The sequence below is a fragment of the Tachysurus fulvidraco genome, chromosome 10, assembly GCF_022655615.1.
Source record: "Tachysurus fulvidraco isolate hzauxx_2018 chromosome 10, HZAU_PFXX_2.0, whole genome shotgun sequence".
NCBI lineage: Eukaryota > Metazoa > Chordata > Actinopteri > Siluriformes > Bagridae > Tachysurus > Tachysurus fulvidraco.
Genome location: NC_062527.1, coordinates 23,402,399 through 23,423,414, shown reverse-complemented (window position 1 = coordinate 23,423,414; position 21,016 = coordinate 23,402,399). Strand labels below are relative to the sequence as shown.

Below are 21,016 nucleotides of genomic sequence, written 5' to 3'. Positions count from 1 at the left end.
CAGTTTATTAATACAGCAACCCTGTGTAAAAGTTTTAATGGTCCGGACCTTTCTCTTGGGAATAAGGATGGGATTATATTAGATGCAATATAAAAAGGTCCAGCACAGGTAAAGATACTGAAAAAGCCAATAAAAAACACATGCTATTAATATGGGGGATTTTTTAAAGAGAAATAGTTTTCTGTCTCATACAAATAAATACCTGTCTGTCTGTCTGTCTGTCTGTCTGTCTGTCTGTCTGTCTGTCTGTCTGTCTGTCTGTCTGTCTCTCTCTTTTGCATTTGGGTAGTTTATAGATGTCCCTGACCATGTCCCAGTGTGACCGCTATTCATGTTTCTTTAAAGCTTACAGTGATGTTGATAATTGTTACGCATATTAGTATTACACTTATAGCTATAGATGAATATTTTGCACAGTTGGTGTTTACCCTTCACATGGGGAGTTAGGTGGTACACCAACTGGGAAAGAATGAGAAAAATGTGACAATATGGAATGAGTTGGTAGTAAATTTTCTTAGTAACAGGTCTGATTTTAGTGTCTGATTAAGGCTAATTGGGTTACAGGCAACATGTTTAAAGTTTAAGGATAGATTACAGAGAATACATTTTTATAACCTTTTGCTTAAAATATTGATACTGAGAGAATAAAAGCTTTATAAAAATGACGACATGCTGTTTGAGACATGCTCTGACCCAGATATCTTGCCATCACAGTGTGGCCCTTTTCAGACATTACTTCGAGACCCGACTGCTCACTGTAACAAACACCCTTTTATCAAACCTTTTTTTTTATTATTTTTTATTGATCATTTAACTGATTTTTATTTAGCTTTTAAGGACAAAAACATTTAACTGAGGTATATTTTTATCAGAAGCAAGCAAAATTAAATCTATAGAAAGACATACAGTTCATACATGTAACTTCAGGCCCTTTTACAATGTGTTGTTCAATATTGATGAGAATATAAATAATATAAATAATAATATTATGGAGTTTACATTGTTAACCATGTTAGCATTGAACACCTTTTCAGGTGAATACAGATCTATATTCGGGTTTAGGTCACATCAGGCTGGTAGATGTCTGATTCCTGCGTATATCACGCCGCCCAAATCTAACGTGTTCTTTTCAGCAGGTTCTCTTTGGTGTATAAAAGTGGCATAGCGCAGATTCATTTCCTGCAAAAAAATAAGAGAAAACAATTGGATGCATGGTAGATGTTAAAGCTGTCTCTACAGTGGTGTTATGCTGACCAATCTCTTTCCTGATGTTTTATTTGTGTGTTTGAGCCAATCACATTTTGGATGTCACAGTCAGTAAACTGCAGTTAATGCACTTTATAGTAAGAAAGAAAACCTCATGCATGCAAACAGTACAGATGTTTATTAGTTACTGTACAGGCAAAAACCCCAAACAATCAGAATGTCCCTAGTTACGTAGACAATAAAGAGGTTTCAATACAACATTGTTACCAAAACATAAGCTTCGATCTCATATCAGAAACTACTTTAGCTACGGATTTGAGTCATACTTTTAGAAAATGATCTCATTTTAATGAAATGCTTGTGACATCTCACTGAGGTTCTAGCTTACAGTGTCAGGACTCAGCCCAGACTTTGGCCACTTGTTGTTTTGTGTCACGTATCTGTTTACCCCTCCCTGTCTCTGCACACCTGTTCCCCATGTGTTAATTGTGTATAGTATTTAACCATGCCACATTGCCTATGGCAGCACGGAATCCTTGTCTTTGGTTGTCGTCTGATGTCGTGTCCGTGTCTTTGTTTCGTGTTTTTTTGTTATTAAATCTGTTTATTTTACACTATTCTGCATTTGGGTCTGATTTTACCACCGTGTTACTTACATACAGTTCAACATTTAGCCCACAGTGTAGACAATTCCAACATAAATAAAACCATTCAGAGTCATAATTTATGCTCCATATTTGCTCAGCTCTACCAATATTATGACACTGACTTTAAACTGTGATGATCATCATCATATTTCTTTGTATTTGTTATACAGTAGTTATGTCGCTTTGTAAAAGCCAACATTCTGTTTTCCTATTTAAGCTTAGACAAAAATTTATCAAGAGTAACTCCTCCTAAGGCTTTCGAGCCACATGCACCAAATTTGGATATGTTGTAGACACATTTTTTCCCCATTGACTCCCATTATAAACTTTGGGAACTTCCACGTGAAAATAATACATTTGCACAACATGGTCATGTGACAACCCAAGGAGGGTTGAATGTCACTTGCTCATCTCCACTTGCCCTAGCGCTCCACAAGATTTCACAAGTTTTATGTCCATTTGCCTCCAAAAGTAACACTGACCCTTATGTCCACTTGCCTCCAAAAAGGACTGGCCTTTGCGAATACTTGCTTCGTCGAAGCCAACATCAAAGTTCGTTTTGACGAACTTTACAAATCTAGTTAATTTTTAATTGCATCTAGACAATTGACCCAGTTCATCACTGTCTATCTCTTCTTATTAGGATTTGTCCTTTCTTAAGTTCAGGCTAAACATTAGATTATGCAAAGTTCTTTATATATGCTGATAATTCTGAATACATTTGTCTCTGGGTCTCTCCCTGTCTAGAACGAGAGCATGCCGAGGCCTGTTCTATAGATTATCTCTATGACCAATAAAGAAGCTAACAAATAATGAGTCAGTTTCACATACAGGTTTTTCCCTCTCTGTGTGTTACTGTTAATGTCTTCAGTACCTTTTCAGCTGGATAATTGGTGTTGGTGTCACTGCAGCATGTGAGTGATGAAAGTGACTTTCCTGAAATAGAAACACAATTCATTCTCACAATCTAATCTGCTTTCATCAAAAACATCTGTTTGTGTAATAGGAAATCACATCAGATGTTGAAACAGAAACTGACGACAGTGTGGCTTTTGTTTAAATATAACCTGAGTAAAATTTACCTCAGGTAATGTGACTGACTTGAGATATTTTAAAGTGTGTGCATTATAGGAAGAACACTTACACACACACACACACACACACACACACACACACACGTGCACACACACGCGTGCACACACACACACACACACACACACACACACACACACATGTGCGCACACACGCGTGCACACACACACACACACACACACACACACACACACACACACACACACACACACACACACACACACACACACACACACACAGTGTTGTATATTTCTGTAAATGCAATAATTGTGACCATTATTCAGTGCAGTCAGAACTGGCAGCAGAAACCAAAGAAGTTGTTGGTCACAGCAGCAGGAAACAGAACACTGAACCTGGCGAACACGCTTCAGGATGTGATATACTGTACTGTATGTGATATAATATCATGGGAAGACCATGAAGATACAGGAGCATATAAAACTGAAGCAAAGTAATCATGTGAGTATCATGAGGATATACACCAGGTGGAGAGAGATGATTCGCTGTGGCGATCCCTGAAGGGAAAAGCCGAAAGAAGAAAAAGAAGAAGAAGAAGAGGAGGCAGAGACAAGACACATGACCACGAAAACACTGAAGGAAAATCAACACACAACATGTACACACAGCACAGATTTGGGGAATTTGTCACAGATATATAAAGTCATGTGGAAAAATTAGGACATTCCATTTAATATTCAGTTCTTTACTAAGAAATGTTAATGTGTCTATTTCTGATCTATTTTTTTATTGTGACCTGTATATGAAAGTGATGTAATTGCGTGTAATCATAAAATAAAAATCACTTTGTTTTCACTTTTTAAACAAAAGAAATCAACAAAAATTTGATCTGATAAAAAAGTTTGTACACCCTGTGCCCTGATAGCTGGTGTTTCCCTCTTTGGCTGAAATGTCCTCAGTGATTCTTTAGCCATCTTCCAGTTTCTGACATCGACTGGAAGAAATTTTCCCCCAGTCCTCAACGCAGAACTCTTTCAGCTGTGTGATGTTTGAGGGGTTTTTTACATCCACAGTCTGTTTCAGATCACCACAAAGGATCTCAATGGGATTTAGATCTGGGCTTTGTCTTGGTCACTCCAGAATTCTCTGTTTTTTTACTGTTCAGCGAGTCCTTGGTAGATTTACTGGGAAGCTTTTTGTCATGTTTCAATGTGTAGTTCTGCTTCAGCTTCAGTTTTTTGACAGATGGTCTCACATGTTCCTCAAGCAGCTTCTGATACAATGTAGAATTCATAGTGGATCCAATGATGGTGATCTGACCAGATCCTGCTGCAGCAGAACATCCACAAGCCAGAACACTTCCACCTCCATTTTTCACAGTTGGCATGAGGTTCTTTTGCTGAAATGCTGTATTTGGTTTACACTAAACATTCCCTCTGTTATGGTCTCAAAATAATTCAGTTTTAATTAATTAAATAACTCACTTTTAGACTCATCTGTCCCAAGCTCATTATGTCAGACGTCTTGTCCTTTGTCTCTGTTCTTTCACAAACTTCAGTCTTGTCTTCATGTTTTTCTTAGGCAGTAAAGGTTTCCTCCTTCACACATCCCATAATCATTAAAAGTTGTTCAGACTCTAACTGATTGTAGATTCATACATTTTGACATCAGCTGTATCAGGAGCTTGCTGAAGGTCCCGTGATGACATTTTAGGGTTTTTGGAGACTTCTATAATCATCAAGCAGTCTGCTCGTGTGTTATATTTGCTTGGACTTCCTGACCTGGAGATGTTTGGAGTTATTCTAAATGTTCTCCACTTGTAAATGATTTCCGGATTACAATTTCTTTTGAGATCTTTTTATATCCCTGACCAGACTCATAAACCTCAATAATCTTCTTTCTGAAGGCCTCAGAGAGCTCTTTGGATCTCACCATGGTGAAACCTCTCACTTCAACAATTAAGAGCAAACCAAACTAAATATCTGAGGTTTAAACAAGACAAAATGCTCTGTAACAACGTTCTTATAATTTACACCTGATGTGATACAGCTGTAGATCATTTTATCCAATATAATTGTGGGTGTGTCCTTTCTTTCTGTTCACAAGAAATTAGATTTTTTTTATAGATCATTTAAAAAAGACTTTTCTTTTCTTTGATTTATTTGTTTACTTATTTTACTCGAATCTGTCAATATTGTTAAAGTGAAGATAAAATGTCCATATGTTTAAAACTATTTAAAAAAAAAACACAGGCTTTCATGGGGGTGTCCTAATTTTTACACGTGACTGTACAAGTTCAAGTTCGGAAAAGTTCAAAGTGTCACCACGTAAAGGGGTTTTCCAGCTCAAGTGAAAGTGAAACTTGTGAATATCCTGTTTACATGATGCTATCGTGAAGTGATGTCACCCATGTGCTTGTAACACCCTGTTAATCTACACTATAGATCATTATTATTATTATTATTATTATTATTATTATTATTATTATTATTATTATTATTATTATTATTATTATTATTATTATAATTATAGTGGACCTGAACTGAAGTCTACACAAGTCACTGCTTCTCCTATATAAACTGTATTGTGGTTGTGGGGAATCACCTATGTGTTCATTCTGACTTGCATTAATGTAGATCTGTACACAAGCTCTTACCTCGCACTCGGGAACTGAACACACAAATACAGATGATGTTAATTAGGAAGGAGATGAAGCACACACACGTTAGGATTATATTTAGAGTTTTGCAATCCATATATGCAGATGAGGAATTACTTTCATTCTGTGCTTTGTCTGAAATAGAGACAAAAAGAGTGAATTATGAGTGGTAACTAGATGGTAAAGAATATATAAAACATCTCTATTTGTCCTTTTGTAATATGTTGCTTTTTGTTTATGTTGGAAGCCGCAATATAACAACTCAGTGTGTTAGCAGAACGTTTTATTACAATGACTTGTGTCTGATAAATGTGTTTAATCTTGGGGTCAAACAGACACTTGGGGTCACACAGACACGTGATATCACCTGATAGATTTGTACTGCATGTTTAATGTAGTTCTATATACTTAAATAAAATAATTAAATTACTTACTATTTGTAATAGTAATATACAGAACTGTGCATGTTACATTTGTTTATTAAAACACTGCTGGAAAGTTCAGAAATGAACAGAAATAATAAATCAAACCCCCTCCATGAGCCTGTGAACCATTATTTATCAGTCAGTTACATCCTCGGACTTTGATAAGCTGCAGTGTGATGCACAAGTCTAGTCCTCTTGCAGTGACTGCAAAGTATCTGCAGTTGTGAATTCTTACAGTGTAGATTCAAATTATTCAGCTTTTAAAATGACTTCACTAACCACTGAGGACAACTGAAACTGCAATATCAAGAATTTTAAAGTGTGTGGGCATCAGATGTGCTGTTTAACCTTTACTGTTTGTGTTACACTGTGTTACTCCAACAGCAGGCAGCAGAGGGCAACAGTGAGAGCAACCATCTGGAGAACTGGCTGGTTCTCCAGGCTGATTAATTTGGATTGCTGACACCTGGCAGGTGGGATATTTAAGCCCAGACTATGACACTGCGGGGGTAACCGGTATGGTATGGTATGGTAATCTCAAACTAAACTATGCTGAATAATAAAATAAACCCACCTGTAAATTTCAGTGTGATTCGTTTCCCAAGTTGAACACGTGTCGTGTTTTGAGCTCCACAGTAATAAGATCCCAAATCTGTCTCTTTAAGTCCAGTAATCATTAAACTGCTGTTTTGAGTTACATCAAAATGACTCTCATTGACGCTGTAGCTAAGAGAGAACAGGTTGTCCAGTTTCCCTCTCTTTGCACTTAGGACCAGTTTCAGCTCCTCAGATGTAACTTGAAACCAAAATATGTCAGAATAATTAGTGATGCTGCAGACAAGAGTGACGTTTTCTCCAGGATGAACAGATACAACGTCTGCTGAAGTCATCTGAAGACTCAAGGTGAAGATACCTGAAAACAACATTGTGTTTAGAGCGCAGGTTCTTCATCTATTTCCTAAGCAACATTTAACACCTCAGTCTATTGTCCTGAATAGAAAACTGGTTCCTTACTATATGATCAAACCATCAGGAAACTGAGCAATAAAGGGCAGGATGACAACACCGAGAGCAAAAGTATCTAAACTATAGAGACTGCAGAGTCTTTTCTTCCTGGAGCATCTGGCATTACTGATCAAGGAGCCTGCATTATGTTACACATGATTTTTTTGCTTGCTGGAATCAGCTAGTTTGTATTTAGCAAAACTGAACTGCTGATCATCAGGTGATTCATCCCCAGGTCATGATCTTGCTATATCCTTGCACAACGATCTGATCTCCCCTTCAGCCACAGCTCACAACCTTGGGGTAACCATGGACAATCAGCTGTCCTTTTCCTCTCATGTTGCTAATGTGACTCGCTCATGTCGGTTTCTTCTCTACAACATTAGAAAGATTTGGCCATTTTTGTCCACACAGGCTGCTCAGGTACTTGTTCAGTCTCTTGTCATTTCCTACAAAGCCAAAAATGGACCAGCTCCCTCTTACTACAAAGCCCTCATTTTAATCAGCTATGTGTTCCTCTGTGGTTAAAGTTTAAATGATCAAATAAGCAGCAAGTTCATAGTAGCAAGATCGTCATTGTGTAATGTCTTAATAGCATTTATGGTCTGAATACTGCAGTATGTAAACTGAGGATAAATCCTCACTGTGTAATACAGTCACTTGTATATTATTGATGAATAATTAGTTTTCCTTTTTATTCTGGTGTTGCTTATTTGGCTACGATAAGATTAGCTAAGATGTATGAAAAGATAAACCTCTAAAGTCAGGGTAAGGAGTAAGCTATTCATTATAACTTTTATTTTACATCCAGCTTAATTTGTATGAATTCTCTTATAATATGCAAACATTTTACTTGTTTGTTTGAAGAAGTGCTTCAGATTAATATTTCAGATTCTGTGTTTTTTCTTACAGCACCATTAACCCCATGACCGAGCACTGAGATGGTGAATTTACTGACCGGCAGCTCTGACTGTAGTGCAGCTTCATATCACAAGTCTCATTCACATGCATGTGTATAACGAACACTATATAAACTCATTTATATGGTGAAGTTTGTTTAAAATCTATGGAAGGATTTTCCAGTCAACACGTTGTATCAGACAGGAGTAAAGCTGTACTTGAATTTTCTCCGTCATCAATAAACCATCTATCTATCTATCTATCTATCTATCTATCTATCTATCTATCTATCTATCTATCTATCTATCTATCTATCTATCTATCTATCAATGTTGTAACAAGTGACAAGAGGAACCAACATTTCATAATGCATAACAGTAAACTATGTGGCTTTTAACATGTGTTAATTAAGTACATCACATTACATCAAAAATAACTGTTACTAGATAACTTTTACAGTAGCATCACACAACAGTAAAGTATAATAAAGTGAATTTTGGTTAACATTTAATACAGAAGATTTGTGTACTTACCAGCTACAAGCTGTATAAACAGCAGCCTTGCCATTCTCTCTCTGACAGTGTAGATAAGGTTACAGCTGCTGCTGCTGCGGCAATGGCAGGGTTTCAACTTTAAATAACCAAAAACCCACACATCCTGCCATTTCACACAGTCAGTTTTTTTCTGCACGATATTTCCTGTAATCAGCCTTGCTTACTATATTAACTGACCCCACTTATTTACCTGGCTGTTTTATGTCCTCAGTCTTGAGCAAAGATCTTTATAAAGCCATGAAGCTTAAAAAAATAATAATTTAGTCAGAGGCTCATAAACTGCCGATTTACCTTACAAACTGTACAAAGTGTACCTGAGAACACTGACTGTGAAGGGGGATGAAGAGTACTAAAGGAATTATTATTAATTATTATGTTTGACACCCGATAATGTGATTAGAAATCATTTCTCTTTTATAACAGTGTATTGAGCATTCAAGTCTAAATTAATTTTAGTCATTTCATTAATTTCAGAGATGAAGACTTAAGTGCATATTGTTTTTAGAACAAGGAAGAACATTATATACACAAACATTACAAATTCAAGAAAATTGTGTTATATATATATATATATATATATATATATATATATATATATATATATATATATATATATATATAATTTTATTAGTGTGTGTATACTATACAGTATTATAACTACACTAATTTTTAAAAAAGAACACTGATGCTATTTTTATCACCTTCATGGGCGAGAGCAGATCTTTGAAGAGAAACAGCTCATCAAATTGTAAACCTTAGACATCATTTTTCCATGACAGGGGCCGTTTCCTTTCATGGAAGAGGGGCTTTCTTATCTGTGTTGAAAGACTTCCTGTCAAAACCTCAGCATTTGCTATGGTGGTGATGGTGAGGTTTTTTACAAGACAAACAGATCCACAGATTGCTGCTATTTGCTGTGCACAAAATCATGACTCTGAGAAAAAGGACAGTTTCACAAACACACCCGGCTCTCATTGTGCAGAGCCCCTGCCCCCACCTCGGCTACACAGGCCACATCTCTGCTATGCTACAGTAATTCCAGCATACAGACCACTCGTCAGACTCTAAACAGGTTCTGAAGCAGGTGAAAACCTGGCCATCAGGAGCTACCTCTGCTCTTCAGGACTGCATTGAGTGCACTGACTGGAACATCTTCAAGAAGGCTGCAAAAAATGGCGACTCCATTAACTTGTAGGAGTAAACGGCATCTGTGACCATCTACAGTACATCTTGAGTCCATCACCACACAGTCCAAATAGAAGCTGTAGACGGCCAAAAAGGTACAAGTGCTGTTATGGGTCTCATCAGTAAGAACGATGAGTCAGCATACAGAGAGGAGGTTGAAACAACTAACTTCCTGGTGTAAAGCCAACAATCTGTCTGTAAACCTGAAGTACTGTAGGTTCATCGGAGTCAAGAACACCAAGACTGGAACATGGATCCATTGTAGACCGTTCATAAGCACTTTGGGACAGCATTGGACACTCTTGTATGTTTAATGCTGTTATGACATCTGCCATCCTAGTCCAACCCCTATTTATTTTTGATTAGTTCTGAAAAACACTTGAACATAAAGAACCCCCCCCCCCTATATATATATATATATATATATATATATATATATATATATATATATATATATATATATATATATATATATATATATATATATAATAGAATCCCCCCCTTTATTTATATTATATATATATATATATATATATATATATATATATATATATATATATATATATATATATATATATATATATATATATATATATATATATATATAAATACAACACTAAAAACATTACAAACACATGTAGCCCACTTGGGTGTTATGTATTAGTTCATTAGATGTTTCAGAAAGGATGTTCAACCCACTCTGAGTTTAAAAATGAACTCTGAGTTTATTTACCCTGAGATGGGAAACTCAGAGTTTTCGGTTACTTAACAGCTGAAAAGAGTTTGTTTTTATCAACTCTAAACTCTAAAGCCATTATCAACGGAGCGCAGATATAACGAGTCACCATGGTAACAGCATCATGAAAAAGGGGTCAATGTATTTCTTACCAACAGAACCTTAATTAAAGACTATAAAACCATTCTGTATAAAACAATAGTGGATTTAACATTAAATGTAAGTAGACCAATACTTTCTAGAGATAGTAATTATTATATTAATCTAATATTACTTGTTGAAGATGTAATTTGTAGTTAGTAATTAAGAACTATTTTAGTAAACTGTTAGAATATCAGAGGTGAAACTGGAAGAAAAGTATTTTATTAATTTAATTTTCATGTATAGTTGCAATCCTACAGGCATTAAAAGAACGTGGCAACAGATTAAGATTAAATATAAAAACATAATTTAATCAGGGAAGCCTTGAGCATATCATAGGTGTATGGTACATGGCTTTACAAACATTTGACATTAAATAACTAAATAGCATTCAGTGTCTAGCAGTGCAGCAGCATTTTTATCATGGGTCTAAATGCTCATTCTCATTCGACTACTCAGCCAACAGAAAGAAGGCAGAGACTCGCAAAACAGGGGGAGGACCTGCACCACCACCACCTCTGACAAATGCAGAGGAGATTGTCCTGAGCCTGAATGCTAGAAGGCCAATGGCTGAGGGAATTCCTGGAGGGACTTCATCAGAGCCAATCACTCCAGAAGATTCCAGAAGTGCCTTCATAAAATGTAAGAGGTCTACCTACAGTATGTGTTAATTTTATATAGACTTTTTGTGATATTCCCATTTATTACTTTGGGTTGGGTTTTTTGTTGGTCCCAACAGATTCACATGGTAATACCTGTCTCTTGGAGCCTCCTGTCCCAACAGAACCCCAGGCAGTTGTAAGTAGCCTACTCATACACCATAAATTATGACAAATAGTGTTATAAAGTGTACTTTATGGAATGCTCATCTTCACAGGATGATGAGAATGATGAAGAAACTGTTTCTGCTGCCACAGAGAGGCCTATAGAGGTAATGTTAATATTATGTGTCTACACATCAAACAATCTACACATTCACATTTCTTCACATTATGTGGAGTAGCCTATAGAATCTAAGTTTATGTCTATAAATGGTCATTCTTTCTTTCCAGAGTGTGGAGGAACGACAGGAGGAAGGTCCATCAACTTCTGGTGCACAGATGAACACAGTTCAGTGACTTACAGTAAATGACAGTTTTATTCTGTAGAATTTTAGAACTACATTATGTAACTCTAATCTACTGTATTTTCAGTTGCCAGTTAAAGAGTTATATAGAATTCTTCTGATTAAAAAGATCCAAAAAAGCAGATCTGAAAATGGAGATTTTGAAAGAAAAGCTAAAGGTGAGTGTATGGTCATAGATGAATTCTAGGAAGGATTGAGAAAATATTAAAATCTAACCTTTTTTAACACCACCATATAAATTGCTGTGATTTTGTCTTTTCATTTTTTGTTTTTTTTTTGTTTTGTGGTGGATATAATTATTAATCTGAGAAGACATTGCAGCATATCATATCATGGAATACCCTTCCATCCTGGAAATCTGCAGGGTTGATGAGGTATTTTTCAGGATCTTGTAATTGTAGGGCAGGGTGTTGCTCCACTCTAATTATGGCAATATTATGGAGAAAAACACATGCCACAATAATGTCGCAGGCCCTTACAGGGGTTACCCTGAGGTAACGTAGGCACTGATAACATGCTTTCAACAGGCCTATGGTCATCTCCACCCGGGCTCTTGTCCTGCAGTGTGCCACAGTGTTGCACCACTCTGCAAACAGTAGCCTTACTAATGTGTTCTGCGTCCCTGATGTTATACAGAAAACTACCATTTGCAAAGAAGCGTAAGGCAACGCAAAGCATCTGCTTGGATATAAGCGCACGGACGCGGTGGCTGAAATTTTTGATGTATGGATGGATGAGATATATTATGCAGATAAGTACATAGGTAAATAAAAAATAGTGATAAATGTACTGCATTCATTGAATCAATTATTTTATTAATGGACAGAGAATTTCATCAACATCATTTTCAAATATTTTAAAATTTAAAATATTTTCACGAGTCATGCATCGTGGGAAAAAACGCCTTGAATGCTGTATCCATCCTTGACATGCTTGTGCCCCAATATCTCCACAGGCCTCTTCCATCGCTTGAAGAAGACTTACTTGGTTGTAAGGGTTGCGATCATGTACTTTCCATCTCCAAGAGGAGAATTCCTCAATTCAGGAAATTAGAATATGGTGGAAGAAACACCATCCTGAATTGTGAGTGATTCTCAAACCACTCTTGCACTAGTGCTGAATGGTGGAATTGAACATTGTCCCAAACAACTACAAATTTCCGCACCATTTACTCCTGATCACCCTGCAGAAAGAGGATTTCATTGAGGAGGTTTAAAAAAAATATAGGAGCCTTGCTGTGTTGTATGGTCCCATGACAGCATTGTGAGCCACAACACCAGTTGCTGCACAGAGAGTGATGTTGCCTCCTCGTTGTCCAGGGACATTGACTGTAGCACGATGGCCAATCACATTTCTCCTCCTTCTAACTTTTTTTTTTTTTTTTGAAGACTGAAGCCTGCTTCATCAATATACAGGTACTCATAATGAGTTACACTGCTATCCAACTCCAAGATTCTCTAGAGTAAAAAGAACACAAGGTAAAATATAGTAAATTTGTGTTTTACAGTAATGGCATTGATTGCAGTCAATACTACTGTGAAATTGTTGCTGAAGTTTGAGTTCACACTTTGAAGCAGCAGTATACATACTGTAGATATGCCTAAATCTTTTCACATATAGTAGCATGGAATAGTTTATGGACACACATTTAAAATTCAGGAAAATATATCTTTGAGTTGACAGTAAAATTGCAGTAATTGGGTTGCACATACTTGAACAAACTGGAATCGCAACTCCTTCACTCTAATGGAGTTCCTCTCAAAGGGCACTTTGTATACTTGCTTCATTCGGATAGCATTTCTTCTTAGAACACGGTCAATTGTGGAGCAACTGCATTGGTGGATATTGTGGAACAGTTGATTGTCCTGTGTTATTCTTTGTTGAATTTCTTTGAGGCTGAGGGTGTTGTTATGGACCACCATGTCAACAATGGCATGCTCTTGTTCAACTGAAAAGTCTTGTTCATCCACCTGAATGTTCTCGAACTTCAATTCTGAAAAAGGTTTGGATAAGCAGGAACATTTACTGTAGGGCTCTAACTGGGTTCTCATCTATGGTCTTAGATGAAGTGCTCATGAGAAAGACAGCAGCACTCACTTGAGTAAGCATTTGGTTTAACATGGTTTCAAAGTCTACCCCACTGAGTGTTGCTATCTCTACATTGTAAATTTTTTATTGTAATTTTAAAGTTTGTTGACCTTCTACCCTTTGTTCCCGTGAGGTAAAAAACTAAATAATGCATTTATAAGGTACAAGTGAAAGTAACATGACGTACAGCTAAGTATGGTGACTCATATTCAGAATTTGTTCTCTGCGTTTAACCCATCCAAAGTGCACACACAGCAGTGAACACACACACACACACACCGTGAACACACACCCGGAGCAGTGTTCAGCCATTTAGGGGGGGTTGGTGCTTTGCTCAAGGGCACCTCAGTCGTGGCCGGCCCGAGACTCGACCCCACAACCTTAGGGTTGAGTCAGACTCTCTAACCATTAGGCCAATATGACAATAAAAAATCTTGAATTTAGGTCATCACAAGCACCATTAATTCACGTGTTTGTCATATTTATGTGATCTGCAGTGAAACATCAAATCGCTACTGGACGGAGCAAATGTCAGTCAAAAAGAGGGTCACCCACATAGCATGGAGAGACCTCATTGGTTTCTTAGCTGCCTATCTCGGCCGCACAGGCACTGGTTGGCTCATGCGAGGGCTTGTTTGATTCGTCAGATCCTCGACTACAAATCTGACGCGTTTTGAAATTTTGGTATGTGTCCAATGAGACGTAGGAGTCCAACAAAGGGCGGAAGTGAAGCTTCATGTTCAGTTTCCGGTCAAACACATAATTCTTGTGAAGCGAGCAAAGAGTTTTGGATTAAAAGGATTACATTTTCAAGTTTTTTGGACTCTCAGGGATTTTTACAAGCATTTGTTTTGGAAAATACATTAACATTAGTGACAATGTGAAGAAAGGGAAATTTAAAGACCAGCGTTAAAGGTGAGTAAACAGATCGAACTAGCGCCACCTAGTTCAATTTTCTATCAAATGGTTAAATTACTATAAATCATATTATGCTTTGTGTGTGCGCTTAATAAAATCCTGAGAGTCTAAGCTTTCAAACAATATATAATTTAACCATGTATTTAGAGGATTTAATGCTTAAAAGTTACAATGAAGTTACAATGAATTTGATGCACTTTCGCCTCCTAGCGGTGGTGGCTCGGTACCGAGACGTAGACATGCCATTGACTCAAAGTCACTACCCTGAGACTTTGGACGAGGTATTTTTCATTTTTAACTACATGCAGCAAATCATGGAATAAATATTTATTAATAATACATTCTACAATGCTTACATCTAATAACTAAATTCTTCTGCTGCTTTTATGGTGAAATGTAGCACTATAACAAGGTTAATCTATCTAGAGCACACATAAATAAAGAGTCTAGAAATAAATGATCATTAAAGGGTTAAATAAGGTACATATTCATATAAAAATAAATCAGTACTAACATGAGCTGTTTTTTTACGTCCCTGCAAAAAACTAGCGTCAGTCCATGAAGGCAGCTAGAATGGAAATGACAAGTCTCAGATTGTATACAACAGGGTTTTGAGGAAAGGATTAATAATGCAGGTGTTGCAGAAGTCTCAGAATCTCATGTTTCTAATATGATACATTTGGCATGATATGGTTAAAGGCAAATTTGGTTAGTAAGATGTAACAATATCCAAGATGATATATTCTTAACGACTGTTAAATGATAGTGCCATGGTGAGGTATACAAATGTTTAAAATTAAAACTTTCAGTTTTCAGTTTTACAGCCTTTCACTTCCCTGAGATAATAACACACAGCTTTTGTGTAGGCATCAGGTCAACATCTGTGAAGATGTGTACCACACATTAATAATGATATTAAAAAATAACTGCAATATCATCTTAATTTTAAACTTCCATCACACTGAAGCTCCTACATGCAAAAAACAAACGGAACATTGAAGAAGCACTTCAGACAAAATACAAGTGATTCCTTGCACAACCAATGCTGCTAATTGTAACCTATAAATTTATATTGATTAGCATAAATATACCAGTCGTGATCCATTGAGCATCAACAAAAAGACGAGTTTAAATAAGCAACGCTTTAAATTTTAGTTTAGTTTCATTTAAATTCATTAACTCCACTCAGCAGGAAGTTCTGGGGGTTTTTGTAGCAGCTAGTAAACTTTTATATAGCTGATTTACCAGATTAAGCCTCGTAAAGTCTGACACATAAAATAATTGACGTGATTTTTTTATTTTTTTTTGGAAACTGAAGTGTTTATTGGCTCTTTAAAACAAAGAAATGACAAACCATTTACAATTGTGATTTTTGTTGCATCATATTGGATACATCAGGCATTTATGGCAATTTACTGACCACAACAGTGTTTATTTCCAAATAAAAACAAAGAATGATTATTGCATTTTGAAGATTTCTTTTTAAAACCAGTAACCTTTCTATGGCTTCAACACTGTACTTTTGACATCTCGAAACACATAAGAAACAATATTGTTTTCTGAATTTCTTCTCTGAATTGGTAAATATAACAGATTATTACAATCATTTAATTGTCTTACTAAAAACTGATACCTGCTGTATCACACATATATACACGTTAAACACTATTTTACTATAACATTCTGTGTAACAGATTTATAATTAGTTGCTTATTTTGAGTTAAACACAGGACAGAACCATAGCTTTAACGGCCCTCGACAAAATTGTAAAAACTGTAGCAATAAACCTACTGGGCAAATCAAACAAACACATCTTGAACAATAGTAATGATAGCTCTGAATATTCAGACTCTGAAGCTTTTCCTGATGTTCTGGAAGCAGCACTAGCATGCACCATACCATGTCCTGATCAGTGCTTGAACGTGTCTGTCTCTGATCCTGCTGCTCCTGACCCTGTAACTGACTCGAGCTTGTGGAGGAGTGGTGCAGTACTGACAGTCTGGGTTAATACACATATATATACACTGCTCAAAAAAATAAAGGGAACACTTAAACAACACAATGTATCTCCAAGTCAATCACACTTCTGTGAAATCAAACTGCCCACTTAGGAAGCAACACTGATTGGCAATCAATTTCACATGCTGTTGTGCAAACGGAATAGACAACAGGTGGAAGTTAGCAAGACACCCCCAATAAATGAGTGGTTTTGCAGGTGGTGACCACAAACCACTTCTCAGTTCCTATGCTTTCTGGCTGAAGTTTTGGTCACTTTTGAATGCTGGTGGTGTTTTCACTAGCATGACACGGAGTCTACAACCCACACAAAGGGCTCAGGTAGTGCAGCTCATCCAGGATGGCACATCAATGTGAGCTGTGGCAAGAAGGTTTGCGGTGTCTGTCAACGTAGTGTCTAGATCATGGAGGCACTACCAGAAGACAGGCCAGTACATCAGGAGACATGGAGGAGGCCGTAGGAGGGCAACAACCCAGCAGCAGGACCGGTACCTCCGGCCTTTGTGCAAGGAGGAACAGGAGGAACACTGCCAGAGTCCTGCAAAATTACCTCCAGCAGGCCACAGATGTGCATGTGTCTGCTCAAACGGTCAGAAACGGACTCCATGAGGGTGGTATGAGGGCCTGACATCCACAGGTGGGGGTTGTGCTTACAGCCCAACACCGTGCAGGACGTTTGGCATTTGCCAGAGAACACCAAGAGCGCCCTGTGCTCTTCACAGATGAAACAGGTTCACACTGAGCACATGTAACAGACGTGACAGTCTAGAGACGCCGTGGAGAACGTTCTGCTGCCTGCAACATCCTCCAGCATGACCGGTTTGGCAGTGGGTCAGTAATGTGTAATGACGAGTTGTAAGACTGAGGATCCATTTGCAGCTTTAATTTGACAATCTCATGAACAACAGGCAGAGTTCGATACCGAGTTCGAAGTTCACCGAGTTCGAAACACAACAGAGTAGGCAAGGCAAAGACATAGTCAGAATAACAGGCAAAAGGTCGGGGGAGGCAGAAAACAGTCGTAAGGCAAAAATACAGAACCAGGAACAGAAACAAACGCTCAGTAAGACAGCCGTAGCAAATTAAGTCTTCGCACTGGAGCCAAGTTCAAGTTTGCCTTAAATAGGCGCTGGGTAATTGGCTGCAGTTGGCGGTGTAATCAGTCCCAGCATGTGGCTTATGGGAAATGTAGTCCAGAAAGGTTAATACTCAGGGGACAGTATTGTATTTTTTTACTTCTTGCATTTATGGGTGTTTTGTAATCAGTTGTATTTGACTTGGTAGACTTGACCTCTGGCATAATAACAAAAATAACATTGTGACTTTTATAAATAAGGTTTTGTCTGTATATTGGTCAGAACTCACTCTTTCAATGCAATCTTTGTTACATACATCGGAGAACCAGAAACCAGAAAAATGTATGTCTGTGTGTCTATCTAGATTTGTCACAACACACAAAACTGTCTTGCCAGAATTTAATGAAATTTTTGCAGTACTTAGACATCTGCCTGAAGTTTAACCTGTAGTGAAATCAAAATGTTTAGTAACAGTGATGTTATGAACAGTTAAATACCGAATTTATTACTCTCTCTCACTCACTCATTTTCTACCGCTTATCCGAACTTCTCGGGTCACGGGGAGCCTGTGCATCTCAGGCGTCATCGGGCATCATGGCAGGATACACCCTGGACGGAGTGCCAACCCATCGCAGGGCACACACACACTCATTCACACACACACACACACTACGGACAATTTTCCAGAGATGCCAATCAACCTACCATGCATGTCTTTGGACCGGGGGAGGAAACCGGAGTACCCGGAGGAAACCCCCGAGGCACGGGGAGAACATGCAAACTCCACACACACAAGAGGGAGGTGGGAATCGAACCCCAACCCTGGAGGTGTGAGGCGAATGTGCTAACCAATAAGCCACTGAGTCTAGCCACCACTAAGTCAAGTTCACAGTAGTAAAGCCTTTTCATTGTCATTGTCCTTTTGTTTCTTCAACAAAGTAAGTTTGTAAGTTCTTAGTTACTGTGAGCTGTTGTTTCGAAGGTGTGAAAGTAACATCCAAATCTTTGACTGCATCCCACAGCTCTGTGAACCTCACTATTCAATCTCTCAGAATAGTAGTTAAAAGAATATCTATTCAATTCAATTCAAGTTTATTTGTATAGCGCTTTTTACAATAGACATTGTCTCAAAGCAGCTTTACAGAACATAAACATAAAGCAGAAGGTAAACATAATTAATGATAAAGGAAATAACGAATAATAAAAGAAATAAGAATTAACAGAATAAAAATTTTAGATTATTATTAGATGTATATAGTTCACAGTGTGTATGTATTTATCCCCCTATGAGCAAGTCTGAGGTGACTCAGGCAGCAGTGGCAAGGACAAACTGCCTTAAATTGGTAAAGGAAGAAACCTTGAGAGGAACCGGACTCAAGGGGGAACCCATCCTCATATGGGTGACACTGGGGGTGTGATTGTAATATACAGTCAAACAAATGGTGTATTGGTGTGAGGTTTAAGGACTTCTGATGGATGTGGATGTCCAAAGGCTTCGTCCCACAGAGGACGATGGGAGCTGGTACAGTGTCTGGATGCCTCGGGATGGGTACAAAGAGAAAAGCAGTGGAAAGGGATTAACATATCTGCCGTTCATAAAAATGTGCTGGTCTGATGTACTGGTGCATGATATTATGGGATGTATTATGTGTACGCCTGACTGAAGAGATGAGTTTTTAATCTACATTTAAACTGGGAAAGTGTGTCTGAGCCCCGAACACTATCAGGAAGACTATTCCAAAGTTTGGGAGCTAAATAAGAAAACGCTCTACCACCTTTAGTAGACTTAGATATTCTGGGAACTACCAAAAGCCCTGAGTTTTGTGATCTCAGAGAGCGTGAAGGATTGTAACGTGTTAGCAGACTAGTTAGATACATGGGAGCTAAACCATTAAGAGCCTTGTACGTAAGTAGCAGCAGTTTGCAGTCAATTCTATACCTAACAGGTAGCCAGTGTAGAGATGATAAAATTGGGGTTATATGGTCATACTTTCTTGTCCTAGTGAGAACTCTGGCAGCTGCATTTTGGACTAACTGTAACCTATTTATTAAAGATGCAGGACAACCACCTAGTAATGCATTACAATAGTCCAGTCTAGAGGTCATGAACGCATGAACTAGCTTCTCAGCATCAAATACAGACAGGATGTTTCTCAGCTTGGCAATGTTTCTAAGGTGGAAGAAGGCTGTTTTGGTAGTATGGGCGATATGATTTTTAAAAGACAAGTTACTGTCTAGTATAACACCGAGGTCTTTCACTGTCGAGCTACTTGTAATAGTACATCCCTCTAAATGGGAGTTAAGTTGTGAGAGTTTCTGTGCACTGGTTTTTGGACCTATGAGTAGTATTTCAGTCTTATCGGAGTTTAACAATAGAAAGTTGCAGCTCATCCAGTCTTTTATCTCTCTAAGGCACCGAGTTAATTTGGACACTGTGGCTATTTCATCTGGTTTTGATGAGATATATAACTGTGTGTCATCAGCATAACAATGGAAACTAATCCCATGTCTTCTAATAATGTTCCCTAATGGAAGCATGTATATAGAGAAAAGCAGAGGTCCTAGAACTGATCCTTGAGGGACCCCATAATTAACTGGTAGTAAACTGGAGGATTCACCATTTAATTCTACAAAATGGTATCGGTCAGACAGATAGGATCTAAACCAGCTTAAAGCCTGACCATGAATACCTGTGTAATATTGTAAGCGATCTAGAAGAATGTTGTGATCTATAGTGTCGAATGCAGCACTAAGGTCAAGTAGAACTAATAGTGACATACAGTCTTGGTCCGAAGCTAAGAACAAGTCGTTTGTAACTTTAACAAGTGCAGTTTCTGTGCTATGATGGGGCCTGAAACCTGACTGAAACTCTTCAAGGATGTTGCTCCCCTGTAAGAAGGAGCTCAGTTGAACAGACACAACCTTTTCAAGTATTTTAGACATAAACGGGAGGTGTGAGATAGGTCTGTAATTTGATAGTTCATTAGGGTCTAAGTTAGGTTTTTTGATGAGTGGCCTAATAACTGCCAACTTAAAAGACTTCGGGACGTAACCTAAAGATAACGAGGAGTTAATGATATTAAGAAGAGGCTCACCAGCTTTATGTAACACTTCTTTCAGTAATTTAGTTGGGATGGGGTCTAGTGAACATGTTGTTGATTTAGCTGTAGTAATAAGTTTATCTAACTCTTCCTGTCCTGTACTTGTAAAGCTGTGTAAAGCCTTAGGTGAGATTGTGTCACTGGTTGCTCTCATATGTTGAGCGTCACCTATTTTATTCCTGA

At 37.7% G+C, this 21,016-nt stretch overlaps 1 protein-coding gene across 2 annotated transcripts; it reads right to left on the bottom strand.

The window, feature by feature from the left end:
- Window positions 1-807: 807 nt before the first annotated feature.
- On the bottom strand, window positions 808-8,544 carry LOC125145771. Of its 2 annotated transcripts, XM_047819996.1 has the most exons (5): window positions 8,426-8,544; window positions 6,562-6,900; window positions 5,560-5,697; window positions 2,728-2,789; window positions 812-1,179 (listed from the first exon to the last, which is right to left on the bottom strand). In XM_047819996.1, the coding sequence occupies exons 1-5, from the start codon at window positions 8,457-8,459 to the stop codon at window positions 1,069-1,071; spliced, it is 684 nt and encodes a 227-aa protein (XP_047675952.1). In that variant the 5' UTR covers window positions 8,460-8,544; the 3' UTR covers window positions 812-1,068. The 2 variants fall into 2 exon arrangements, with proteins under 2 accessions (XP_047675953.1, XP_047675952.1); XM_047819997.1 differs by lacking the exon at window positions 5,560-5,697 and having other exon boundaries at window positions 808-1,179.
- Between the last annotated feature and the right edge of the window lie 12,472 nt (window positions 8,545-21,016).

Excerpts from the sequence above, each read along its gene's own strand:
- LOC125145771 (XM_047819996.1), bottom strand. The coding sequence starts at position 8,459 with ATGGCAAGGCTGCTGTTTATACAGCTTGTAGCTG. Across the intron at positions 5,698-6,561 it reads AATCACACTGAAATTTACAG|ACAAAGCACAGAATGAAAGT; the intron begins GTGGGTTTATTT and ends TCTCTATTTCAG. Across the intron at positions 1,180-2,727 it reads CCAATTATCCAGCTGAAAAG|GAAATGAATCTGCGCTATGC; the intron begins GTACTGAAGACA and ends ATTTTTTTGCAG.